Source organism: Ascaphus truei, chromosome 2 (assembly GCF_040206685.1).
Source record: "Ascaphus truei isolate aAscTru1 chromosome 2, aAscTru1.hap1, whole genome shotgun sequence".
Classification (NCBI taxonomy): Eukaryota; Metazoa; Chordata; class Amphibia; order Anura; family Ascaphidae; genus Ascaphus; species Ascaphus truei.
The window spans coordinates 181,047,441-181,075,131 of record NC_134484.1 but is presented as its reverse complement, the minus strand read 5'-3'; the positions used below and the strand labels follow the sequence as shown (position 1 = coordinate 181,075,131).

The 27,691-nt window shown below is 45.7% G+C and overlaps 1 protein-coding gene across 3 annotated transcripts in view; it reads right to left on the bottom strand.

Annotated features, from left to right (window-relative positions):
* Nucleotides 1-495: 495 nt before the first annotated feature.
* The window catches only part of TPMT (thiopurine S-methyltransferase), a 49,491-nt gene continuing 22,295 nt past the window's right edge, over nt 496-27,691 (bottom strand). For all 3 annotated transcript variants that reach the window (XM_075585619.1, XM_075585622.1, XM_075585621.1), the window contains 8 exons: nt 18,608-18,744; nt 18,295-18,387; nt 10,934-11,066; nt 9,555-9,607; nt 7,815-7,889; nt 4,051-4,136; nt 3,800-3,844; nt 496-749 (listed from right to left, as the gene is read on the bottom strand). In XM_075585619.1, coding sequence (XP_075441734.1) covers nt 628-749; nt 3,800-3,844; nt 4,051-4,136; nt 7,815-7,889; nt 9,555-9,607; nt 10,934-11,066; nt 18,295-18,387; nt 18,608-18,741 — 741 coding nt within the window. In that variant the 5' untranslated portion in view covers nt 18,742-18,744 and the 3' untranslated portion in view covers nt 496-627. The remainder of the gene's footprint in view (nt 750-3,799; nt 3,845-4,050; nt 4,137-7,814; nt 7,890-9,554; nt 9,608-10,933; nt 11,067-18,294; nt 18,388-18,607; nt 18,745-27,691) is intronic.

Sequence of the window (27,691 nt, the reverse complement as noted above, 5' to 3'; positions counted from 1 at the left end):
GAAAAAGGAAATGGCGCGGCGGTCACAGCTCCTCCAATCAGCCTCACGCAAGTAGAAAAAATAAAAAACTTTATTTGTTATGCAACATGAACAACAGCAAAAGGACACTGACGCGTTTTGTCTGGGGTCAGACTTTTAAACCTTTTTTTTTTTTTTTAAAGTCTGACCCCAGACAAAACGCGTCAGTGTCCTTTTGCTGTTGTTCATGTTGCATAACAAATAAAGTTTTTTTTTTTTTCTACTTGCGTGAGGCTGATTGGAGGAGCTGTGACCGCCGCGCCATTTCCTTTTTCCTATACTTATTTAATAGACCAAGCCACCTTCCTGCTGAATGTAAGTACTGTATAATGCACGTATTGTGCAGTGGAGATATTAAGCACTTAACATTTTCTGTTAAAGACACCTACCTAATGTTTGTGGTTTATTTAAGAAAAATATATTTATAAAACTACATTGTTGCTTAACAATGTACAGGATAAGTAAATTGACCGGTAATGTATTAAATCAATTTTTTTATTTTCTTCAAATATTTCCCCTATTTCTCCAAGGCAAATCGAAAGCGTTTTTTAAAAAAAAAAAAAAAAAAATTATAATTTTATATAAAAAAATGAACTTTTTTCTGAGCAATTAGGAACTGGATTTTGGTGTTAGTACATAGATTTTCTCCTGGAAGAAATCGAGTCCCCACCGTTTCTGAACGGGACCGAGTGCATCAGAGATCTTCAAACACTTGATATTGCATAATGAGCCTAAAAGGAAACATAAAAGGGGAAAACTTCAATGTTTAAAGAAATAATAATATATAACATCAAGATTAATGCACAGATGTCTGAAAAAGACACTACTAACTCGATAGGTATGGCATTTTGCTACTGAACAATATCTGGCTAGTGAGAACTTTTTCTGAATACCGTGATAACACAAATGTCAGACCGTTAGGAGATACCTAAATAAGCCCCATAGACTGGGGCAATGAGATTAGCATTACAACAAAAGGAAACAGGTTTTTTGGGGGGCTTAAAGACAATTACATGACCCAAATTATTGGGGAATCTACCAGGAGAGGGGCAATACTGGATTTGGTAATATTAAATAATGCCAAAGTAATAGCAAATATTCAAGTTCGGGAACATTTGGGTAACAGTGATCATAACATGGACTTAAAATTTTAGAAAGGAAGATTATACGAAGTGTAGAAGAGCGGGAGCAAGAACAATTTGCTCATCTGTTACATGTCAATAGGCGAACTGTTTGTGGTAATAATGTTGTTCGAAAAGTGTTTTTAATTTCCCCTTGTTTTTTTGGGCGGGGGGAGTGAGAAGGGAGAGAGACGGTGAGTTGAGAACCTTTTTTAAAGCCATGTTTTGTGCAGGTCACGATATTGTTGTATCATCAAAATCTGTTATGAAGACATTGTTCGGACACACAGTGAAAAACTGGTAGAAAACAAGTGTTTTTGTTATTAGGGGCACATAATGATTTCTGATTTTTAGGTTTTTTTTTAAAGGTGTGTCCGGAACAAGCCAGACTTATTCCAGTATGCTGAAAATAACTTGAAAATCTTCATATACTTCTTCTTCCTGATAAAACATGGTACTATCTGATTAACTCTGTTTCTGTCCTAAAAACGTTGGACTCTTGCAAAGGACTGTCACACAAAATGTATCCATGCAGTGGCTCTGTCACCTTTTCCAACTGTAGCATATCAAGCTTGGCGTAGTCAATGTATTATGGGAACCCAGACATTTAAATGTCTGTGAAGTGACTGTATAACCCTGTTCTTTTATTGTAACCATGTATTTTTTTATAACTCTGTGCCCAGGACATACTTGAAAACGAGAGGTATCTCTCAAGGTATTACTTCCTGGTAAAACATTTTTATAAATAAATAAATATAATAAACTGAGGAATAATATACAAGGAATAAATTGGGATGACGTTTTTGCATGGAAAAATGTGGAAGATAAATGGGCAGTCTTTAAAACAGTGTTAGAATACCTAATGGGAAACAAAATTATTAGTACAGTAATAGTCAGCATGGATTTATGAAGGATTGGTCGTGCCAAATTAATCTTATTTGTTTCTTTGAGGAGGTAAGTAGGAATTTGGACCAGGGTAATGCAGTTGATGTGGTCTACTTAGATTTTGCAAAGGCTTTTGATACGGCTCCACACAAGAGGTTGGTGTACAAAATAAAGAAAATTGGACTCAGTAATAATATATGCACCTGAATTGAAAACTGGTTGAAGGACAGACAACAGAGAGTTGTCATAAATTGAATTTTTTGCCAAAGCGTTATAAGCCTGCAAGCCACGTCACGACATTACCAATAAGCAGGTCCTAACACTAACTGTGAAAATTCTCCTTTACCTCTGCTGGGGGGAGAATGACCACAGTGGGTCTGTCCACACAGGAACATGAAAAAACCTGCTACTGCTAGTTATCGATTTGTCTATAGCTATATGGAAAGGCTTGATATTTTGTCCTAGGCGGCCTCCTTTTTCCCCTCATACCCGCCCTTATCTTGGTGGTTGTGGGGCTATATGTTATTGGTTATCCTTGCACAGTTAGGATATATAATTTTTCACAATTGTAAATTGATTCACAATTAATTATTGTAATCATCACATTATAACAATAGGTCGAGCGCTTGTTTTGTAGTTTAAGTTCTCTTTATATCACTAGTGTTAAGGCCTGCTTACTGGTCATGCCGTGATGTGGCTTGCAGGCTTATAACACTTTGGCCAAAGGGTTTAACTAAGTAACCCTTACTCACAAGAATATTGAAGTATTTTACTATGTATTTTTGTCACATTGGATGTAGCATTGGGCATTTCTGTCTTTTTGTGGTATACATTTGGCATACAAATATTTGGGTACAATACAAGGAGCTTTCAAAAGAACTATTCATCCCAAGGGCAGAACAAAGGACACGGGATCATCCCTCAAGGTTGGAGGAAAGGAGATTTCACCAGCAACAAAGGAAAGGGTTCTTTACAGTAAGGGTAGTTAAAATGTGGAATTCACAACCCATGTAGACTGTGATGGCAGATACAATAGATATCTTCAAAAAAAGGTTGGACATCTTTTTTAGAAAGGAAAGGTATTTATTTATTTATAAAATATTTTACCAGGAAGTAATACATTGAGAGTTACCTCTCGTTTTCAAGTATGTCCTGGGCACAGAGTTAAGACAAATAATACATGGCTACAAATAGTTACATAAATGAACAGGGTATACATTATATACAGGTATACAGGGATATACCAAATAAGTAACCAGGGAAAAATCTGATTGGCAATATTTGGAGTCAGGAAGGAATTTATTTTTCCCCTTATGAGATATCATTAAATAACGTTTCACTGGGGTTTTATGTTTGCCTTCCTCTGGATCAAAATACTGTAAGGAGACGGGCAAGGATGGTTACACTTACATTATCTGAATTGGTGGGGTTCCCTGCAGTTGATCCACGGTCCCTCAACCTCTGGGAACTGCCACGTTCTTAAGACATATGTTTGGTGGACCCAATATGGCCGCCGGCAGTTGTGAAATGAACAGGCGATTCGGTTGATTCTGTTGGTGGTCTGCGGCTATATTTGTATTCCTTTGTGTCAAAAACCGGAACGCAAAATTGATAATATCTTGGGAGAAAACGTGATCCTGGATCAGCTGTACTTCAGGTAATATTAAAAATATATTGCTGATTGCTGCACTAAATTACAGGCAAGAAGCCTCCAGTTCTCCCTGCGATTCCCATTTACTGGACAGCAATAACATGGTTGGTTTGGGGTGACTTACCAAAGAATGTTTCCACATCCTCATCTGGTACATAAAATGGTGGACCTGAAAAAATACAAATGTTAATTAAGTTAACCTTTTAAGTAAAGCCCTGGTGTGCACTGTCAGTGTTACAAGAAACTACAGTAATGCAGCAGAGGCCCCTACGCCAAAGGCTCCACTTGTGATGACGTTGCTATGCACAAGCCAATTTTAAAAACAAAAATAGTTACATGTTCAGATAAATAGCTTCTCCTTGTAGTTTTTCTTACCAGCATGCAATTTTGGATCATATACAACCGTAACCAGGAGATAACGACAATCTTTATCCATTAGTGACAATATTTTGTTGCTGTAACTGTAAAGGCAAAATATAGTGCAGGGAGAAAAATTAGAAGGTTGTTCAATTTAATCCACAAGTACAGATGGATATCAAGCAGGGCCAGCTGGGAGTTATCTGATGCTCAGTGCAGTAGGGTTTTGGCGGGGCCTCTTACCTTCTTCAGAGCAGCATCTCCTCCTGCTACATCGCATTGGCAGAGCGACACATCATCATGTGACATCTTTGTCAAGGCGTTGTAGTCACATGGTTGAAGGAGGAAATGCCGGTTCCAGAGAGAAGGTGAAAGGCACTTATAGAGGCCCAGTGCTCTCCCCCAGCAATCAGTTTAAATGTTGTGGGGAAGAACACGGGACCTCTGCAAGCACATTGCAAGAGGCAGTGGCATCAATGACACTGTCATCAAGCCAGCCCTGTGACAAGACCTGTATTTCTTTGTAGTGAAGGAGTAAAAATACAACATTTAACACAGGATCAAATGAGCTGTTTTATGGACAACTCAAATAGCATTCACCATGCCTTTTGAATGGACATCCCTCTAAATTCCCACAGGCCTATTTTAGACTTTACTAGATGGGAGAAAATCCCTGCTGCATAGGATAGGTCAAAATGGCAAGCAGAATTAGCTGAAGCATCATTCCAGTCTAATGGTGTCACTTCCCCTACTTGGGCTGGAGAGCCAGCTAAAGACGAGAACGTGTCTCCCTAACATAGTGCAATTTTAAAAATTGTACATTTACAAATGGTAAAAATGTGGTGCTTATAATTGGTCACTCTTTCATATAATTTTATGTGATTTGGGACATTTCTACACATCTGATTTGGGCAAAAGAATAAAACTAAACTAAGACATCTAAAGAAAACATGGGAACCTGCGCACTATGGCTGCGCTTATAGTGCCGGCGACGCGATGTTGCGTCAAAACAAATGCATTGAATCTGTAGCATGCGCTTATAGTAGGGGCGATGGCGACGGAGCGACGAAGAGACATGAATCTCTGTAGTCAGTAGAATTTGATTTTTACAGAGACGGTCTCCTCATGTGACAGGCTGCAACCAATCAGATAGCTTCTGATCTGATGCAGGGAGAGGAGAAATGTGTCTGTGTGTGAGTGCAGGGAGAGGGGGGGTGATTGTGTGTGTGGGATTGTGTGCGTGTGTGTGTGTGAGGGGGGACTGTATGTGTGTGTGGGATTGTGTGAGTGTGTGTGTGATTGACGGTGTGTGATTGTGTGTGTGTGTGTGTGTGTGTGGGAGGGGGGGTTGTGTGTGTGTGTGTGATTGTGTGTGTGTGTGTGTGTGTGTGTGTGTGTGATTGTGTGTGTGTGGGGGGGATTTTGTGTGTGGGATTTTGTGTGTGTGTCTGTGGGATTGTGTTTGTGTGTGGGGGGGGGTTGTGTGTGTGGGGGATTGTGTGTGTGTGGGATTGTTTGTGCGTGTGTGTGTGGGATTGTGTGTGTGTGGGGGGATTGTGTGTGTGGGGGGGATTGTGTGTGTGTGATTGTGTGTGGGGGGGATTGTGTGTGTGGGATTGTGAGTGTGTGTGGGATTATGTGTGTGGGATTATGTGTGTGGGATTATGTGTGTGGGATTGTGTGTGTGTGGGGGGGGAAGTGTGTGTGTGTGTGTGTGTGTGTGTGTGTGTGTGGGATCAGGGCCGCCAACAGAAATCATTGGGCCCAGGACAAATGAAAGGAGCAGCCCCCCCCACCCCCCAACCCATAGCGCACCTACCACGGAAATATTTTTTTAGCGTGTAACTTTTACTTAACCCCCCAATACATACAAAAACACACCCCACACCCCCAATACATCTAAAAATACCCCACTCCCCCCCAATACATCTACAAATATACCCCACTCCCCCCAATACATATATAAAATACACCCCCAATACATATACAAATCAGACTTGCCTCGGGGATTATCACAGGTCGGGCCTGTGGCTGCAGGGGAGAGGGCGGTGTGGTGGTGGGGGAGGCCGGAGGCTGGCGATAAGGGGGGGGGGAGATAACGGTGGCGGGGGCCCAGCGGCTGGCGGAACTGCAGGGGGCCAGTGGGTGGCAGGACTGCGGGGGGGCCGGTGGGTGGCGGTAGCACGGCGGCTGGAGGGACTGCCGGTGGCAGGGGCCCGGCTGCAGGTCACAGCAGTTGCTGCCGGCCCTGCCCCGCTGCAGGCACCTCTCAGTCCCACAATGGCTGCTCGTGTGTGCGCCGGGCACTATAAGCGCAGCCTAAGGAATAAAGAGCTGAAATGGATGATGAAAGAGAAAACAGATATCTAATTCTTGTTTGAGATTCTTTAATGAATCTCTCATGTCCTCCCTGGGCACAAGTCATGCAACAGGATGTTAGCTACTTTACTATTTACTTTATTTTAAAAGAAGTATGGCACATATTCTCCTATCCCTCATTACAGAAAGAATACACTTTGTAACAAATCGAGACGAGTGTAAGTAGTGGTTACACATCTTACAATACAGGTGTTAGGTGTAGGACTAAACATTGAATGGCTACGCTGACTGGTTTGTCAGTTTAAAATAGTTTAACACTTTCAATAAACTGAAGCAAGAAAGCTGAAGTCTTATGAGCGAATTATAGTTTTGTGCCACTCTAATGTTGAATGTGTGTTGGTATTTGCACTGAATAGTTTCATTTGCACATGACAATTAGGGCTACTTGTGTGGGGACATTCAGGGGATAGGATTTCTGGCACCTTTTTTTATGAATCATTTGTAAAAATAGGACTAAGATAGATAATTATTATTGATAGGCTTGAGTTGGGTAAATCTCAAGATATTCTGCTGCCCGCCTACCCATCCTGCCCGCTGTCAGATTTCTCATTAGACCCAGGCCTAGGGCGGCAAGAATTGCCAGCCCCATATGCTTTTGCCGCACTCTCGGGCCTATCGGACCTAGTGGGAATGCACTTGCCTGTGTCAGCGGCCTCCTTTCTGCCGCCCTCCTGCTCCTTTGACATCCCAGCGTGAAATGACACCGTGGATATCACGAATGTGGCGTCACACGCCGTGTCTGTGCCATGGCAACGTGACAGTGCAACGTCAAATGATGTCGCGTTTCCACGGCAACAAGACGCCGTGTGACCACGTTTGTGATATCCACGGTGTCATTTCACGCTGGGATGCCAAAGGAGCAGGAGGGCGGCAGAAAGGAGGCGGCTGACAGAGGCAAGTGCCTAGTGGCGTCGGATTTTGAAATCCGCCGCTGCTCCAGCCGCTCATTCTTGGTATACTCTTCATAAACGGCTCACCTTCTTGGGTTCTGCCACGTGACATTCACTTTACACAGCACAAGTCATTTGTTTGGGTTGCAAAAACTGTTCCTTTTTATACATTGTGTTTATTAGTCAGGTAAAGGCCACAATCACAGGGGCGTGAACATGTTCCCCTCTCTTTACTGCCTATAAATACTCCCCCTCACATCCGTCTTCCTGCATTCCAGTATATAGGACACATCCTCGCTCCTAACCACAATGCACAGGCTGGGAGGCGAGGCCAATGCGCTCATCCTAAATAAAGTGCTAGCACTATGAATGCATGGTAGTTACTAGTTAGTCACTGGTGCTGTTGGTTTATAGACAAATGCTTATTTATCAAATAAATCATTTTACAAAAAAAATGATTAGTGACATTAAACAAAGTAAAGGCAATAAAAAAAAAAAAATTGTATTACTAACCATTCTCTGTCACGTGGATTCACAGCTACCAGACCTCCTCTGTCCCATATGCCATCAAACTTGCCAACAATTGAGCTAGAAATAACACAAACACTAAAAATTAGAAAAATTAAATATATTGTCTGGAAAAATGCTTCCATGTTGTACTTTGTCAGCCTTGCGCTTGATGTCTGCCCAGTTCTCTTTTTTTTTTCTTCTTTCTTTTTAACATGTCGACCGATCTCACCATGTTCCCCAGCCAATTAATCCGGGTGAGGATTCTGCCCCCAATGTGCTGATTCTCAGCGGTACTTGTGCGGGAGCAGAGAGGCTACAACCGTGTGGATTGGCTATCAACCACTCCATTGATTAGGCCCTCCAGCTCTTCCTCTGTGAATTGGAGGCTTCGAATCCTCCCAACCTCAGAAGCAGGAGCAGATCCAGCACATTAAGTGGACCCTTGCTCAGCCATGTCAACAGTTGAGCTGTTTAGCTGATATGGCTGAGTTATTCACTTTGTAATGTGAATTATTTGAAATGCCAACATGCTCATGGGCGTTATGTTAGGTAACACAAAGGCGTAATGCATCATAAACTGACGTGCACTAATAAGACTTTTTACCAATGCGCATGTGCAGTGTATTGGTTAACGCGTCTCAGCGCTATGATAATCCCCGTTGATACAGGCAACATTACGTTGGTCGTTTTGCTAACAGAAGTCATTTTTTGCATCTCCGTAGCTTTGAGGATACCTGTTAAACTGAAGAAAAATAACGTCCATTCCCGATTTCAGTAACGATCGTTATTAGCCAAAAGTGACAGACTTCTGTGGCTCTACCCCAGAGAACCCTTGGATGTACGCCATCAGTACGCCAGGAGCTTCGTTTACTTTCATTTTATCAAGCTGCCTATGCACTCCTTCCTCTGTTAACCAACTGTTTGTTAATATAGCGGTTGTAGCTTCCTCCTGTTGCAATATATTTGCAATTGACTCCTCCTTGGTAAATAACGAGGCAAATTATCTGGTATTTACTACCTCCGCCTTTTCCTTATCTCCAATAATTTGCCTCCCCATCTCAAACTGAAAGGGTCCTATATTCTTTTCTAATATTGTTGTTATTAAAACAGCATTACGTCTTTCTTTTTTTTTCTACATAGGTTTGAAGCAGGGGTTCGCGTGGGCCAATAGGAAGTCGCAAGGCATGATGTCACTGCTTCCTATTTCGCGGGACTTGAGAAATTTAAGCCGCCATTATGTTAGCCCCAACTAGAGCTGCTACCGGCACACCCTTCCGGGAAGCAAGGGTCCCCGGATCTGATTCAGCTCCTAAGATCCCCTGTTTTAAAACTATTAAAAAAACACAAATAAAAAGTGTCACGAATAGTAATAACTTTTTAGGGTTGATCTTACTTTCTATTGCAATCCTTTAATAATGCGTTGAAGGCTCATCTGGCAGTGAAGTGAAAAACAGTCCATTTCCATATGCTCTGCAAACAGTTAGCATCTGACTCCTTGCTGAATGAACAGCTATAGAATAAGGTTTTCTGGTCATAAGCAGTTTGGCTGTCAATGCCTATTACTGCCTAAGAACTATTTAAATTGTTAGCACATTACCAACACTTCTTTACTACAAACATGTTTAATAAAACAGTCATTCAATGCTTCATTTCGTAAGTCAAGCTGAGCAACAGCCAAAGACATAACTTGCTGCGGCAACTGAAGGATTGTTGATAATATTCACAAATGTCGTTCATACTTACTCAGAAATATCATAGATACTGCAGCAGTACAGTGAGAGGTTCCCAGATGTGCTCTGCAACACAGACAGCTAAATGTGACGTTTCTTCTTTAGACCACATTTAAAGGTGCAATATAAATCTATGCTGTACAGTGACAGCACTCACCCACTCTCCCATTCTTACAGTCTGTTTCACTGGACGGAGGTGCAGTAGTTTAGCTTAATATATCTAATACTGTACCATGAAATACACAATACACACTGCTGCTGTTAGGAGCTTATACACTGTATCATAAATACACATTTCTCCAAAATATATGTGTGACTCCTCTTCCTACTGCAGTGTCAAAAAAGGGTATTTAAAAGTTGAGTGAATGTGTTCTCTCCAAACCAGTAGTGATGTATGCTGTATAATGTACAGTATGAACATTACAACCTAAAAATTATAAAATGCTCCCGTTTTAATCCATTTCAATGCTGACATATACTCCATTCTTGAATCTGCTAAAAGTTGCTCCCTGTGCCCCGTCTGCCAGTGAACTGTCACTGTTGAGACTCTACTCAACGTTTCTCCCGACAATCTAATCTTTTTCACTAATACAAAACCTTTGATCTGAAACGCGTTGTTGGCCCCTCGGGCAGGGAAGGGGTTTAAACATGGCAGGCTCAGTGGTTGGAACTCATGTGGGGAAAGGGAAGACTTGTGGGAAATTATAGATAAACTGGTGAGGTCAGTGATGCATGTTTCTCCTAGAGGTGCAATGGAGGTTCTGGATTTGAATTCAATGTAACCAAAAAAAAAGATCTCCAAGAGGCGTTTTATCTCTGCTTCAATTAGCTTGCTTCCCCTTCATTTGCTTACTCTATATCAGCCGAGCAGCCGATTGGTTGCTTCGGTTAATATAGAATAAGCCCCTAGATCTAACAGAATTTACAAAATTATCCTCTTCACTTTTAAAGCACATTTTTACTGCTCTGTCCCGTCTGAAATCGTTCACACAGAAGGACCACAGCTTCTGCAACTCTCTTCCACTCATTTTCTGTCAAGCTCATTCTCCCCATTTTCAAGAACCACCCAAAAAGTCCCCTTTACAATCAATCATTTTTACAGCACTGTAACGTGATCTCATGTTACACTACATACACATATATTCTCGACCTATAACATTTGCACTTCCATGTACTCCTGTTTCTGTATGTCCCCAATATACCAGTTAGATAGTAAGCTCTTTGGGGACAGGGATCCCTATCCCCCAATATTTACCTTAATGTATTATGCACTGGTTGGTATTATTGTTATGTGTGCTACAGCATGTATGTGATCTCCGTTCAGCACTGTGTACGTGGCTGGCACTATAGCAATAAAATACTATACAAAACAATAAATGCCACAAATCCAACCTTGAACACTTTAGCTCCAGGAATCCCAGGCACGGCTTCTTCAACATGAGAAATATTTTGCTCCTCAAAAAATCCCTTTATTGCAGTTTCACTAAATTCAGCTCCAACAACATTGTGTCCCATATCAGCCAACCTGCAACACAGCAGAAAGGATCAGATGCTTTTCTTAAAGCCCTGCAGTGCTCCAGTGCGGTCAGTGCATGCTGAATAATGGGCAGAGAGCTACAACATAAAAACAGAAAGGAGACTCTCTATAGACAGAAAAGGGGGTGCGTTAGGGTTGGGGGAGTGCCACAATGTTAGTACACAGTTAGGGTGACCATTCGTCCCGGTTTTGCCGGGACAGTCCCGTTTTTTTGTGTCCTGTCCCGGTTTTAAGTCCGTCCCGATTTTGTCCCTGGTCCCGGTATTGCGGGGCAGCGGCGGTGAGGAGAATGCGGCGGCCGGTAAGTATTTTCTATGTGTGTCTGTGAATGCTGCCGGGGGGACTGAATGAAGGAGAATGCCGGGGGCGGGACTTAGAATGCCGGCCGGCCCGCAGGGGATTGGTCGCAGACATGTCAGAGGAAGCCGGGGGCGGGGCTTCCGCTTTGTGCAGCGCACACGTGACTGTGACTGCCTTCCCGCTCCTGGCTCCTCTGTTCATGGTGAGTGTCCCCCTTCTGCCCCGGGTCCCAGCCAAGGGGGGGTAATAGGAGGTGGTAGCGGGGGTGCGCCTGCCTTTGCCCCCCGGCGCATGCACCTTTGCCCCCCGGCGCTCGCACCTTTACCCCCCCGACGCTCGCACGTTTGCCCCCCGGCGCTCGCACATTTGCCCCCTGGCGCTCCCAACTGTGCCCCCCGGCGCTCCCACCTGTGCCCCCCGGTGCTCCCACCTGTGCCTCCTGGGAGATGGGCTCGGGGGCGGGCAGTGGTGGCTGCGCAGTCGCGGGCGGTGCAGGGGCTGGCGGGCGGTGCAGGGGGAGGCGGGGTGTATCTGTGTGTGTGTCTGTGTGTGTGTGTGTGTGTGTGTCTGTGTATCAGTGAGTGTGTGTGTGTATCAGTGGGTGTGTGTGTGTGTGTGTGTGTGTATCAGTGGATGGGTGTGTATCAATGGGTGTGTGTGTGTATCAGTGGGTGTGTGCGTATCAGTGTGTGTGTGTGTGTATATCAGTGTGTGTGTGTGTGTGTGTATCAGTGTGTGTCAGTGGGTGTGTGGGTGTCAGTGGGTGGGTGTGGGTATCAGTGGGTGTGTGTGGGTATCAGTGGGTGTGTGTGTATCAGTGGGTGTGTGTGTGTGTGTGTGTGTGTGTGTATCAGTGGGTGTGTGTGTGTCAGTGGGTGGGTGTGGGTATCAGTGGGTGTGTGTGGGTATCAGTGGGTGTGTGTGTATCAGTGGGTGTGTGTGTGTGCCAGTGGGTGGGTATCAGTGGGTGTGGCTATCAGTGGGTGTGGCTATCAGTGGGTGTGGCTATCAGTGGGTGTGGCTATCAGTGGGTGTGGGTATCAGTGGGTGTGGGTATCAGTGGGTGTGGGTATCAGTGGGTGTGTGTGTCAGTGGGTGGGTGTCAGTGGGTGTGTGTATGTGTGTGTATCAGTGGCTGTGTGTGTGTGTGTGTGTGTGTGTCAGTGTGTGTGTGTGTGTGTGTGTGTGTATCAGTGTGTATCAGTGGGTATCAGTGGGTGTGTGTCTCCCTCACCGTCCCTGTCTCCCTCTCTCTGTCTCTCTCCGTCTCTCTCACTCCCTGTCTCGTCTCTCTCCCTGTCTCCCTCTCTCTCCCTCCCTGTCTCATTCTCTCTCCTTCCCTGTCTCCCTCCCTGTCTCCCTCTCTCTCCCTGTCTCTCTCCTCCTGTCTCCCTATCTCTCTCCCCCTGTCTCCCTATCTCTCTACCCCTGGCTCCCTCTCTCTCTCCCTTCCTGTCTCCCTTTCTCTCCCTCCCTGTCTCCCTTTCTCTCCCTCCCTGTCTCCCTTTCTCTCCCTCCGTCTCCCTTTCTCTCCCTCCCTGTCTCCCTCTCTCTCTCCCCGTCTCCCTCTCTCTCTCTCTCTCTCTCTCTCTCCCTCCCTGTCTCCCTCTCTCTCCCTCCCTGTCTCCCTCTCCCTCCCTGTCTCCCCCTGTCTCTCTCTCTCTCCCCGTCTCTCTCTCTCCCCCTATATCCCTCTCTCTCCCCCTGTCTCTCTCTCTCTCCCCCTGTCTCTCTCCCTCTCTCCCCGTCTCTCTCCCTCTCTCCGTCTCTCTCTCTCCCTGTCTCTCTCTCTCCCTCCCTCCCGCCCTCTCTCTCCCTCCCTCTCTCTCCCTCCCTGTCTCCCTCTCTCTCCCTCCCTGTCTCCCTCACCCTCTATGTCTTATCTTAACTGCCGTATACCTACACCGAAGTAACCTACCCTGCTTTCTTCCAGATCTGACTCAAGTTTCACGGGGGAGAAATCGGAAGACAGGTAAGGAACACCTCCCCTCCAGTATAGTACCTTGAGGGATTGCGGATCAGGTAAGATCCCAGGCGGGATTGCTGCTTTAGAAATTGTGAAGAGGGGGCATCCTGACACTGGTTAATGGGTTCAGAAACATTCACATCTGGTTTTTTTTTGTTCAATTAGTGATGTCATCACACACACACACACACACACACACACACACACACACACACACACACACACACACACACACACACACACACACACACACACACACACACACACACACACACACACACACACACACACACACACACACACACGTAACAAGGACTCATGATAGTAAAGTATAAGTGTACTACAATAAATAAACTGTCTATCTCACCCTCTCTCTCTGTCTATCTCTCACCCTCTCTTTCCCTGTCTATCTCTCACCCTCTCTTTCCCTGTCTCTCTCTCACCCTCTCTTTCCCTGTCTCTCTCTCACCCTCTCTTTCCCTGTCTCTCTCTCACCCTCTCTTTCTCTGTCTCTCTCACCCTCTTTCCCTGTCTCTCTCTCACCTTCTCTTTCCCTGTCTCTCTCTCACCCTCTCTTTCCCTGTCTCTCTCTCACCCTCTCTTTCCCTGTCTCTCTCTCGCCCTCTCTTTCCCTGTCTCTCTCTCACCCTCTCTTTCCCTGTCTCTCTCTCACCCTCTCTTTCCGTCTCTCTCTCACCCTCTTTCCCTGTCTCTCTCTCACCCTCTCTTTCCCTGTCTCTCTCTCACCCTCTCTTTCCCTGTCTCTCTCTCACCCTCTCTTTCCCTGTCTCTCTCTCACCCTCTCTTTCCCTGTCCCTCTCTCACCCTCTCTTTCCCTGTCCCTCTCTCACCCTCTCTTTCCCTGTCCCTCTCTCACCCTCTTTCCCTGTCCCTCTCTCACCCTCTCTTTCCCTGTCCCTCTCTCACCCTCTCTTTCCCTGTCTCTCTCTCACCCTCTCTTTCCCTGTCTCTCTCTCACCCTCTCTTTCCCTGTCTCTCTCTCACCCTCTCTTTCCCTGTCTCTCTCTCACCCTCTTTCCCTGTCTCTCTCTCACCCTCTCTTTCCCTGTCTCTCTCTCACCCTCTCTCTCTCTCACCCTCTCTTTCCCTGTCTCTCTCTCACCCTCTCTTTCCCTCGTCTCCCTCTCACCCTCTCTTTCCGTCTCTCTCTCTCACCCTCTCTTTCCGTCTCTCTCTCACCCTCTCTTTCCCTGTCTCTCTCTCACCCTCTCTTTCCCTGTCTCTCTCACCCTCTCTTTCCCTGTCTCTCTCTCACCCTCTCTTTCCCTGTCTCTCTCTCACCCTCTCTCACCCTGTCTCTCTCTCACCCTCTCTTTCCCTGTCTCTCTCTCACCCTCTCTTTCCCTGTCTCTCTCTCACCCTCTCTTTCCCTGTCTCTCTCTCACCCTCTCTTTCTCTGTCTCTCTCTCACCCTCTCTTTCCCTGTCTCTCTCTCACCCTCTCTTTCCCTGTCTCTCTCACCCTCTCTCTCACCCTCTCTCTCCCTGTCTCTCTCACCCTCTTTCTCCCTGTCTCTCTCACCCTCTCTCTCCCTGTCTCTCTCACCCTCTCTTTCCCTGTCTCTCTCACCCTCTCTTTCCCTGTCTCTCTCTCACCCTCTCTTTCCCTGTCTCTCTCTCACCCTCTCTTTCCCTGTCTCTCTCTCACCCTCTCTTTCCCTGTCTCTCTCTCACCCTCTCTTTCCCTGTCTCTCTCTCACCCTCTCTTTCCCTGTCCCTCTCTCACCCTCTCTTTCCCTGTCCCTCTCTCACCCTCTTTCCCTGTCCCTCTCTCACCCTCTTTCCCTGTCCTTATCTCACCCTCTCTTTCCCTGTCTCTCTCTCACCCTCTCTTTCCCTGTCTCTCTCTCACCCTCTTTCCCTGTCTCTCTCTCACCCTCTCTTTCCCTGTCTCTCTCTCACCCTCTCTTTCCCTCGTCTCCCTCTCACCCTCTCTTTCCGTCTCTCTCTCTCACCCTCTCTTTCCGTCTCTCTCTCACCCTCTCTTTCCCTGTCTCTCTCTCACCCTCTCTTTCCCTGTCTCTCTCACCCTCTCTTTCCCTGTCTCTCTCTCACCCTCTCTTTCCCTGTCTCTCTCTCACCCTCTCTTTCCCTGTCTCTCTCTCACCCTCTCTTTCTCTGTCTCTCTCTCACCCTCTCTTTCTCTGTCTCTCTCTCACCCTCTCTTTCCCTGTCTCTCTCTCACCCTCTCTTTCCCTGTCTCTCTCACCCTCTCTCTCCCTGTCTCTCTCACCCTCTCTCTCCCTGTCTCTCTCACCCTCTCACCCTCTCTTTCCCTGTCTCTCTCACCCTCTCTTTCCCTGTCTCTCTCACCCTCTCTTTCCCTGTCTCTCTCACCCTCTCTTTCCCTGTCTCTCACACCCTCTCTTTCCCTGTCTCTCACACCCTCTCTTTCCCTGTCTCTCACACCCTCTCTCTGTCTCTCTCACACCCTCTCTCTGTCTCTCTCACACCCTCTCTCTGTCTCTCTCACCCTCTACCTCACCCTCTCTCTCTCTCTCTCTCACCCTCTCTTTATCTGTCTCTCTCCCTCTCTCTGTCTCTCTCACCCTCTCTCTCTCTCTTTCACCCCCTCTCTCTCTCTTTCACCCTCTCTCTCTCTCTTTCACCCTCTCTCTGTCTCTTTCACCCTCTCTCTGTCTCTCTCACCCTCTCTCTGTCTCTTTCACTCTCTGTCTCTTTCACCCTCTCTCTCTCTGTCTCTTTCACCCTTTCTCTCTCTGTCTCTTTCACCCCCTCTCTCTCTGTCTCTCTCACCCTCCCTGTCTTATCTTAACTGCCGTATACCTACACAGAAGTAACCTACCCTTCTTTCTTCCAGATCTGACTCAAGTTTCACACGGGAGACCTCGGAAGACAGGTAGGGAACACCTCCCCTCCAGTATAGTACCTTGAGGGACTGCGGATCAGGTAAGATCCCAGGCGGGATTGCTGCTTTAGAAATTGTGAAGAGGGGGCATCCTGACACTGGTTAATGGGTTCAGAATCATTCACATCTGGGTTTTTTTTGTTTGATTAGTGATGTCAACACACACACGTAACAAGGACTAATGGTAGTAAAGTATAAGTGTACTACAATAAATAAACTGTTATGTAAAAAAAAAAAATGTCCCGGTTTTTCATTTTCAAAATTTGGTCACCCTATACACAGTTAGTGTGTGTGTGTGTATATAAATGTATGTATATAGCTGCAGTTTGTGTATCTGTATATTGTGTGTATATGTATGTAGCGGCAGTTTGTGTGTGTGTACAGGCAGTCCTGGTTTTACAACGCTTCGTTTTACAACAAATGGCTTATCCAACGCTATGCAATGCATACCTATGTTCATTTTTACAACGCCAAAACGGCTTATCCAACGCTCTTACGACGCTTTGCAACATTGTTTATGTGTATATAATATATATATTATACTATATAATATATTATAATATTATATTATATATCATGTTATATTATATATATAATACAGTATATACACTATATAATTTGTGTGTGCTGCATATCTTATTGCCTGCGTAAAATATTTGGTGTATTTTAGTGTTAAAAATGCCTTCAGGAACGGAACCTTTCATTTAAACAGTGTTCCTATGGGAAACCGTGTTTCGCTTTAAGACGTTTCGCTATCCTACACCATTTTGAGTAATGCATTGTGTCCGATAACCGAGGACTGCCTGTATATGTTTGTAGCTGCAGTGTGTGTGTGTGTGTGTGTAGCTGCAGTGTGTGTGTGTGTGTGTGTGTGTAGCTGCAGTGTATGTGTGTAGAGCTGCAGTGTGTATAGAGCAGCAGTGTGTGTGTGTGTGTGCACAGAGGGGACAGCAGTGTGTGGATATAGATAGCTGCAGTGTAAGCGTATATAGGAAGTGCTTTAATGTATTTACCATTTTATTTTAATTTTAAAAATCTATATAACTATACAAAAGTGTCTATTATTTATGAAAAAAGCCTACATTTAGCCTATAATAGTAATAATCCCCTCAGAACAGGGCATTACTGGACAATAATGCCCTGGCTGGGTTAAAGTACCTCGGCTTCGACTTGGGCCTTCAACTCTTCCAGCCCGGGCATTATTGGCCAGTAATGCCCTGTTCTTCAGGGATTATTACTTAAATAGCGGCATATAACATATGTGCAAAAAATTAAAAGTGAGTCAAAAAGTTAAACACAAGGAAGGAATTGTACCTAGTATAGCTAATGGCTATTGGATAACTATTAATCTGCAGTAATACACAATACACTGCATTCAGCTGGTTATGCCTGATCTTAGCAAATATACTTATTGCATTATCAGTGTACTGAAAGCCTTATGTGGCTATTGGATCAGTGTTCCCGTAAGTCAGAAGGAACAATAAACACTGTGCTACGTTTGGACTATTAATGTATGAAATCGCTCTGCACTGTGTAAATTAAACAACATCGAGCTGCTGGCGGTGGTGACCTGTATGTGCAGTCGGAGTGTTAAAACAAGCGAAGTGGCTAACAGACAGACAGTTGTAGGCAACTGGCGCAATGCAGGGTCTGTATTAAACTTGCCCATTGCCTATTTCTTAGTGTTGGCAAAACTAAATCACAGCAGAGGTAGAAGGACGAGATAACATTACTGGAGTAGGCTTACAATTACTCATCGGCGATACTATTTTCAATTCTAAGCTAAAATTGGATGAATCATATACAGTACCCTGTTACATTTCCTATTCTGTAGCCGACATATCCATTTTCACAGGTTGGATGGACTTGGCTTCTCATAAATATGAGAATATATTTTCCAATCATGTATGAGAATAATACTTTATTTCCCTTGGTAGAAGGTGCAGATAGTGTCTAGGTAAGTGTCATAATAGGGCGTTCTCAAAGTGCTGTGATTATTATCTTGATACAGTATTATCACAATAACAGATACAATTGGCATTTGATTGGTTGAAAAAATACCATTTCATATCCACAGCTTTGCCACATAGAGGGAAAAAGATTTTAAGTTGTTTTCTGTTGTTGAGCATCGTGTCCAGGAACTCTGAAAGTAATCTGCAAAATAAACAAAACAGAATGAGGTACTATTGCAGGAAACAAGGATCTTAGTACTATTTGGAAGACATTCTTTTTACTTGCCCTTTTATCCTCTTATTAAAGATGCATAACTAAATGAACTATATTATATTTCCTTAGCTGCACCCCACACGTGAGATATTTATTTGCACATGCACACAATGAGACACAAAAAGGAAATATCTACCAAAATGCTCACTTATGTATTTTAACCTGGTGAAATCCAGTATTCTTATTTTCCCATTTCTGTTTCCAGTCCTCCTCAGTCAAAACTCGGTTTTGTTTTGTGTCAGAACAGATGTTTAGTTCGGATACTACAGATGAACTGTCCATGGTCTATGAAAAAAAGAATAGCTCATTTTGACTTTTGTTCAACATATGGTGTATTTGATGTTGGTTACTCTACATGGCAATGCTATACTATTATTGTCATCAATTATTTATACAGTAATATGCCAACATTTTCTGCAGCAACGGGTAAACACAGAAACAAGCATAACAAACAGATTCAATCAAATAAAGCATGCTTCTGCTGGGCAGCAGTGAGTGGGATAGAGGTGCGGCTGTTAGAAGTACAGCACAAGCACAACCCGGGTGGGTTGCAGTGAGGGCTGATTAGTTACAATGGAATAAAAAGGCACACAAAACAACACGGAGTGCTCAAGCCTGGAGAGAGACTGTCTAAGCAAACCATGCTAGACTGATTATAGATCTATAGAGGGCTGATGCCCAAGGTGAGGGCTGATGGGCTGAGAGCACTAGGCTGGGATGTGGAAGGGTAGCAACAGTCACTGTACATACTTTAATTTGCAGTTTTATGGATCTCTGTATACATGTCTGTTATCAGGGCTCAACTAGTAAGGTCTGCAGCCGCTCAGCTGGTCTAACTGCAGCATGTGATTGTCCTGGCCTCTACCTTGGTTCACAGCTTTCCTGCTACCTGTTAGCTAGCTGTGTTGCTCCCTGCTGCTGTGTACTTTTGGATTACCTGGTTCCTGACTTCGGATTGCCGCCTGCTCTGGACTTCCGCCTGTGACCTGACTTTGTACCTTTGCTGTCTGGACCTCTGCCAGCCCTGGACCTGTGTGTGTGACCTGACTACTAATACTGCTGCCTGCTCCTTGGGACTCTGTCTACCATCCGCTCCGCTGAACCGGATTCCGGGAGTTTACCTCTGGTGAGCAACCATATTACGACCTTCATTGACTCTCCCTGTGAACACACCACCAAACCTGATATCTGTGCTGTACTAAAGGATGCTCTTAAGAGCTGCTGAAATAAGACCTCTTCCCACCTGAGTGTTCGCATCTACAACACAGCCCTGAATCCACCATGTTATATGTCATAAGACACCTTCAGGTGCTGGAAGATACTTTGAAGCAGGCCTGTCAAACTCAGAATAAGTTGGGAGCCAAATCCAAAACCCGACTGCAACACTCGGGCCACACCATCAGAGTGGCGAAAGGAAAAAAAATTAAAGTAGCCTACAGTTTGATAGACGCATATAGTCAGTAAAAAAAAAACCCACCGGCCTTATCCTCTCTCTCGCTCTCCCTCCCCCAACCTCTCTGCAACCCTCCTAACCCGGCTCTAAATGAGGTCACATCAGATTAAATATACACATTGGCAGTGCTTAGTCTCTCAGGCACAGTAAATAGACCGCCGACAGAGGGGGACAGCCGGGATAGGTGTCCCCGGGCCAAGTGTTTGCGGGGGGCCCGGCTGGTAGGCCCTGCAAGCCACGACTCTCCCCAGCTGCAGGCTTCCTCACTCTGTCCCACGCCGGGCCCTCAGACGTCAGCACATGCCAGGCCTCCCTCTCATGCCGGCATGGACCGGAAACTAAGGCCCAGCTTACTTCCAGCACACTGACTTCAGAGAGGTCTGTTGCGCGGCTGCATTGAGAGCTCGGCGTGGGACAGAGTGAGGAAGAGGTCTGCAGCTGAGGGAGAGCTGGTCAGAGGTCGGACCCACTTGCGGCGCTGGTCGCCCCCGCAGACACTGGGCCCAGCCTGACCATCCACAAGATAAATCTATTTTTTTATATATGTATTTTTTTATACTGTATATAAGTATTGGAGCTTTTGCCTCTTACCACGGCTAAAGCCCATCCTTCCACTCTCACTCGAGATATCTCTGCAGCTCGAATGAGAGTGGATGGAGTACGAGAACCATCAGTCCCATTGGGATTGGAGCCCTTTCTCCAGGTCAGTAATGTCTCCTCAAGAAGGTGCTTAAGCTCAGCACTCTTCAGTCACTCGAGGAGCACTTTTCCCAAGCACAGTCTTTCTTCTGACCGCTTGGTCATGAGTTCTCCCCTGCATCAGGCGATCCTTTCATTCCTGAGTCTACGGTGACCACCTGCATCGTGTTCTGTAGCCATAATAATGGGTGGTTCAAGCTGGGCAGAGTTTTTATCCATACTGATTGACACCCGTGGAATCTCAGTTTGGTAGTTACCTAGTGTTGTACCTGTATAGGTGTGAACACTGAAACAGTTCTGCCTCAATCTATCCAAAGACTGAATCTTTCTAGTGGCTATTTTCATTGTGAGGAATCTGGAATGGGCCATGGGGCCACAGTAGCATGACTATATTGGTATTGCCCTTCTCAGTCGCAATTCGGTTCTTCTTTCCTGAATTGTGTGGAAAGCCGATCGTAGTACTGAGATGGCATTGCGGGTGCACTTATAGCAATGCACATCTTGCTTGGTAAGGAGGTAGGATTGATATCCGGACTTAAACCAGTCTAGCAGCTTGACCCACATTCTGGTAGCGTCTTTGTTGCTGGTACTTCCTAACATTTGAATGTAGTAGAATCACACATTCCTTCAAGTATTGATACTTCGTTCATTGCTGCCTCATTCTCCAAAACGACTGAATAACTTGAGCTGCCTTTCTCTGGCGAAAAAGCAGACGAGCTTTCCTCCTTCTGTAGGCGGACTGTATGGCGACAGTCATGGAGCGTTTATGCAAATAGCTTTCTCTCGCCATCCTTCCTTGGATAAATGCTCTGTAGTATTTCTGAAGTGTCAGAATGCTTTTCTCTCTTTGCAGCAGGTTTAGTTCTTCAGCGAGATACCTCTGTTTTTTGTGTGCATCCTGCAATTCTCCTGCCATCTTTTCCATGGACTCCTTCTGTGACCCAAGTGTCTCTTAATTTTCTAACCTCTTTATCTTTGGTCTCTAACGACATCAGAGCCTGTTCCATGTTATTTTTGAAGGATTCAGCTTGATCTGCAGTTCTCCTTTCAGGGCCTTCACCTCTTCCCTGTGCTTGTTCCCAGTTTGCATCAGCGCATCCTCCATATTTTGGAACTCTGTAGAAATAGCTAGGATTGCCTTTCTCCTGGGCGTACTGACTTTTGGGGATGGAGCAGCTTCTCCATCTCTTGCTCTAGTTCCTGGACCTTCTCATGCTCCCAATCATACAGAGTCACCTGGCCTCTAAGCTACGCCTCCAGCGATGCTCTCGTGACGCTCAACGTAGCATTCAGGTCCTCATGCTGCTCTGTGAGCACACACTGGGTACTCAGACGCTCCTGCAGAACTTTTACTTTGTTAGCAGCCTGGATACTTTGTTCCTGTAGGACCCACTGCTGCTCCTTGTCCTCCTGTAGATGCCCACGCAGCTCTTGCAGCTAGCTCTGCAGTATATCCTCGAATTCGGCCTTGGCCAAAGAGTAAATTGTGTGCACAGTAGCTCAGCATCATGTTTTCTCTTCAGTTTCAATTGTTCACAGACATGCCTGGCAGCTTGCAGTGTATCTTTAGGGCTGGTCAAGGGATCGTCACTTATTGGTTCTGACTCTACTTTCCTGGTATAGTTTGTTGAGGGTTTCTAACGGTTAGCACCGGACAGGCACTTCTTTGGACTGCTGCCTTGGGCCCTCTGGATATTCTGTCATCCGCGGGATGAATCCTCCATTTTTTCTAGGCTGCAGGGCATCTCGACCCCCTTTTTCGACGCGGGATCTGCGGAAGTGTCTGTTCCTTCCACGGTAAGTGAAGAACTGCTTTTCTTTTTCCGCCTCTTTGTTTTGGACAACTCCATCCCATCAGGGATACTGGTGTCTTCTTTATTTGAAACTTCAGCCGTTTCACTGTATCCACCCTGCTTTCTTGCAGTTGCGTTAGGTGGCATAAATATTCAGCGATCTGCTGCTTCCGCTTTTGCTCGTTCCGATCACATTCGTCATCATAGAGAGCGGTCTTTTCGGTGTGTACCGAGTTTAGGCACCTCCACCATTTATGTGTTTTTTTGTGGGTGTGATTCGGTTCGAGTTTCCCATAAGGGATATCTTCATCCTTATCCGTATCCTCATAGGGCCACTCTTCCATGGGGTAGGGTTCATTACAGCAGGGGTGCGCAAACTTGTCCCCATGCACACCCCTGTCTGCTCGCGTTGGCGCCTTGCACCCCCCCTGCTCAACCCCGGCATTAAATGAGGCGCAGGGTCATGTGATGTCACGTTGCCATGGTAACAAGACGTCACGTGACCCTGCAGCGTCATTTGATGCCGGGTTACCAGGACGACGCAACGCTGGAAGGTAAGTGTGTTATAGAGGCCTCGCGCGGTCCTCCGGCAATAACGCTGGATCTCTATAACTGCCGCGCCCCCCCCAGAAAAGCTAGCGCCTCCCCTGGGGGCACGCCCCCCCAGTTTGCGCACCGCTGCATTACAGTAACGCCACATCTTGTCCTCCAATTTGGGGGTATCAGGTGTATTTTTCTTCCTGACCTCGGGAGGTGCTATGGCAGCTGTATTCTCTGTGTTCGCTAGTACCCCAGCTTGTAATCCTACAGGCGAGCAGACTTTGCTTGCTGAGTTTGTAGCTCTCACAGGCGTCTCTGTAGACTTTTTCTTTCTTACTTTGGTAGGTTATGAAACAACAGCAGTGTCAGGATTGCCTAGACCTCCTGCCTAGCCATAGCTTCCTTGTCCACTGGGTGTGCTGCTGTCTTCTGTTGGCTCTGGGTTCCTCTGTCTGTCTGTCTTCTTGTTGCTCCTGTCTCTGTCCTTTATAGCTTGCTTCCTGTCTGTTGCTTTTGCCTTTGCTTGCTAGTCAGACTCCTACAGTATGCTCATGCCTGTCTTTGATCCTGACCTGTTTCCTGTACCTGTACCTGTATTGTAGTCTGCTCACAGTAAAGGTCCTTGCTAGTAATCTGGCTTGTCCCTGGTTATTCCTGCTCCCCGGTCTCAGTCCCTGCTCCCTGTTCTTAGTCCCTGTCCTGCCCCGCCTGTCCTGTTCCAGTCTCCTCGTTGCCGACCTCTGCTTGTACCTGACTTCGCTACCTGCCGCCTGCCTCGGACCCCTGCTTGTTATCTGACGTAGCTACCTGCCGCCTGCCTCGGACCCCTGCTTGTGACCCCTACTACGCTCGTGCTGTTCCGGCCACCGAGATCCTACCCGCCACAGGAGTCTCCCGTGACAGAAAGCAAAGGCCACTTCTGGATCTCGCTGGAACAGATTCTTCTTCTGCCTGCACCCTTTCCTGCCTGCTGCAGCAGACCACATCCGCATGGTTGAAGATAAGTGCTTTCGTTTCTTTTTTGGAGATCCAAGTTGGGATTTTGAAAGGTTTTTTTTTTGTTGCTGCTAAGTGTTCTGCAAGAATTATTGCGTTCATAACGAAAAAACATTTTTTCTGAGACTAGAACTGTTGCTACCGACTATTGCAGCTTTCTTTGAGATGTTTATTTTTGCAAAGGTTTCTCCAGGGTTTTTTGTGCCACTTTCTCCCTGAGAAGAATTCCCTTTTACAAAAAAAAAAAAAAAAAAAAAAGAACCCTCCCTGCAGTGCCTGTTTTTGCCGTTTTCGGACTTTCATTGCCTGGACAGGAGTTGTCTCTGCATTGTGGGTGGGCCACTGCAGATTTTCAGACTCACATTTCTATTTAGGACGGTTACCTTGATTTACTGCTGTTCACAGGGTCTTCATTTCAAAAGACAAAAGTGCTCCCATTATTTTGTTGCTGCATGCTTTGATTTTCTTGCATCTATAGTTTTTCATATGATTGGTTCTAAGGTTTCAGGTTTACCTGCAAGTTCCCCTAAAGTTTGTTTCTCTGCAACATATGATATCCCTACGCCTGATATCAAAGGTTTCAGATTTGACTGCAGGGTTCTCTGTCTGATATTCCTATGTCAAAAGTTTCAGATCTAACTACAAGTTTACTCTGGATTAGTTTCCTGCTGTCTATGATATTTCTATGCCTGATATCAAAAGTTTCAGCTTCAACTGCAGGTTTTCTTTGTCTATATGATATCCCTACGCCTGGCGCATAAAGATTTAGATGTAACTGCAGGTTTTCTTTGTCTATATGATATCCCTACGCCTGATGCATAAAGATTTAGATGTAACTGCAGGTTTTCTTTGTCTATATGATATCCCTACGCCTGATGCATAAAGATTTAGATGTAACTGCAGGTTTTCTCTGTCTGTATGATATCCCTACGCCTTATGCCTAAAAGATTCAGATATAACTGCAGGTTTTCTCTGTCTGTATGATATCCCTACGCCTTATGCCTAAAAGATTCAGATATAACTGCAGGTTTCTCTATCTATGTTTTTTCCTTGCATTTATAATCTCTGTGACTGATGTTAAAGTCTCAAAGGGTCAGCTCTCCTATCTTGTGTCTCTCTGTGTCTAATATTCCTGTTGTTCATTCTAATGCTTCTGCTTTAAAAACACATTTCCTCTTTACTGGTTTCTTGGGAAGTGTGGTTTAATTATGGCTCCCACTCAAACAGTCTTGAGCAGTAAATGTGAACACAGTACCACTGATTCTTCAGAACTTCTCAAAGCAAGGAAGAAGAAGAAAAAGAAGGGAGGCATTACTGTGGAAGTTGCAGAAGAAATTAAGACTGAAAATTTAACCTCAGAGTCTGCATTTGATGAAAGAGATATGCTGCAGCTTAAGGCAACTCACAGACGTATCCCAAGAATAGTGGAAGAAAAGAAAGATGCCCTTTCTCAGACGCTTGAAGCCGCACAGAAAGCGATTGATTGTCTTTATGAACGTTTAGATAAGGAGCAAGAGGCCAAGACTGCACTACAAAGCTGTCTATCTTCAGCAATTGCTAAGTGTGTTCTCCAGGAGAAAGAAAGAGAGCAGTTGGAGAGGGACAGGGTAATCCTGTCAAGTAAGCTGGAGAAGGCCTATGCTGATAATGCGCAGTACCAGAGTTTCATGGCTCAAGTTGGCGCAAAACTGGAAGCCTCTGAGGAGAAGAATTGCCACTTCAACACAGAACTACGTTCTTTGAGAGAGATCTTCGAAGGGTTAAATAGCAGTTTTGAAATGGTAACCCAGGAGTGCAAGAATCTCTATGTCCAAGTCAGTGAAGGAGATAAGAAGCTCCATGAATTAGGAGAGGAGAAGAAACAGTTGGCCCAGGAAAAGTTAGACGTGCAGACAGCACTGCAGAATGCAGAGAGAGTGCTGCAAGAAGAACGTGTCTCCCTGGAGCGGCGCACACAAGCAGAAAATATGCTGCAGAGTCAGCTGCGAGAACTGCGTACACATCTGCAGGACACCAAAGAGAAATGGGTAAATGCTGAAGAAAAGCAGCGAGTTCTGCAGGAAGAAAGTTTCCAGACTGCCTACAAAATAAGTATGATGCAAGATTATTTGAGTACCCAGTGTGTCCCCAAAGAACAGCATGAGGAGCTGAAGGCCACACTGAGCATAACCAGAGCCTCGCTGGAGGAAGAGCTAAAGCTAGCAGCTGAACACACATCTCAGCAGCTCACAGCGCTGCAGGCGCTGATCGCTGAGCTCAAGACACAGCTTGCCAAAAAGGAGGAGAGAGAGAAGGTTTCCGTCTGTCAAGTGGCTGGCCTGACACAGCGCTATGAGGTCAAAATGGCCGATGCCTGCAAATTATTGGACCACACAGCCCGTGATAAGGTCCGGCTGCAGCTGGAGCTGGACAATGCCCGGAAGGAGTACCGGCAGCTGCAGATCAGAAATGAAGAAGATGAAACATATTTAAGCTTTACTCTGAGTCAGCTGGGAGATATGGAGTCGCGACTCAACTCCAAAGAAGCCGAACTGACAACTGCATTGAGTGGGAAAAGAAGTGCAGAAGGACAGCTTCAAGAGCTGAAAAATCAAATTGCTGGTCTTAATGAGACTTTAGGTGATACCACAAAACGGCAGTCACAAAAGGAGACCATGGAGCGTGAATTCTATGTTCCCACTTACACATGTGAAAAGTCTGCACCCGTCATTGATGCCCACATTCCTGATGTCCATGCCTCTGCAATGGAGTTGAACGTATCCATTGGGAAGTTCCAGATTCCAAAACTAAAAGAGATATATTGGTCACAAAAAGAGACCACGGAAAGTGAATATGTCCCCTCTGCCGCATGTGAAGAGCCTGATGTATCTGTGTCCGATGCCCCTGCTATGACGTTAGACGGATCCCTGGTGAAGTTCCTTGCTATGCCTAATATTCTTGATGCTGATGCCAACGCTCTTGCGATAAGGATAAATGTACCTCTCACAGATTTCCCATCAGCACTTGACGTACACATTAAGTTGGCCTTCCATCAAGATGTCCCTGAAGAGCCTGGAAGGTTGTCCGGAGTTGTTGCTGATCCCTATGTTCCTGCAAAACTTGGAGTGTTGTCCGAAGGCCATCGTGAGTCGGCCTTCCATCAGGGACACCTTGCTAAACCAGGAGGGTTGTCAGGAGGATCTACTGGCTTCTCTGCCCCTGCTTTTGGGTTGAACGCACCCATTTGGAGGTTCCTTGCTGCACCAAATGTACCTGTGGAGTACCCTCTGCCCACTGACAAGCCACCAGAGGTGGGTCACCTTGAGTCGCCATTTCATCAAGGCCTCCGGGAAGAGCCTGGAGGATCGTCCGGAGAACGCTCTTGAGAGGGGGGAGTAATGTCAGGATTGCCTAGACCTCCTGCCTAGCCATAGCTTCCTTGTCCACTGGGTGTGCTGCTGTCTTCTGTTGGCTCTGGGTTCCTCTGTCTGTCTGTCTTCTTGTTGCTCCTGTCTCTGTCCTTTATAGCTTGCTTCCTGTCTGTTGCTTTTGCCTTTGCTTGCTAGTCAGACTCCTACAGTATGCTCATGCCTGTCTTTGATCCTGACCTGTTTCCTGTACCTGTACCTGTATTGTAGTCTGCTCACAGTAAAGGTCCTTGCTAGTAATCTGGCTTGTCCCTGGTTATTCCTGCTCCCCGGTCTCAGTCCCTGCTCCCTGTTCTTAGTCCCTGTCCTGCCCCGCCTGTCCTGTTCCAGTCTCCTCGTTGCCG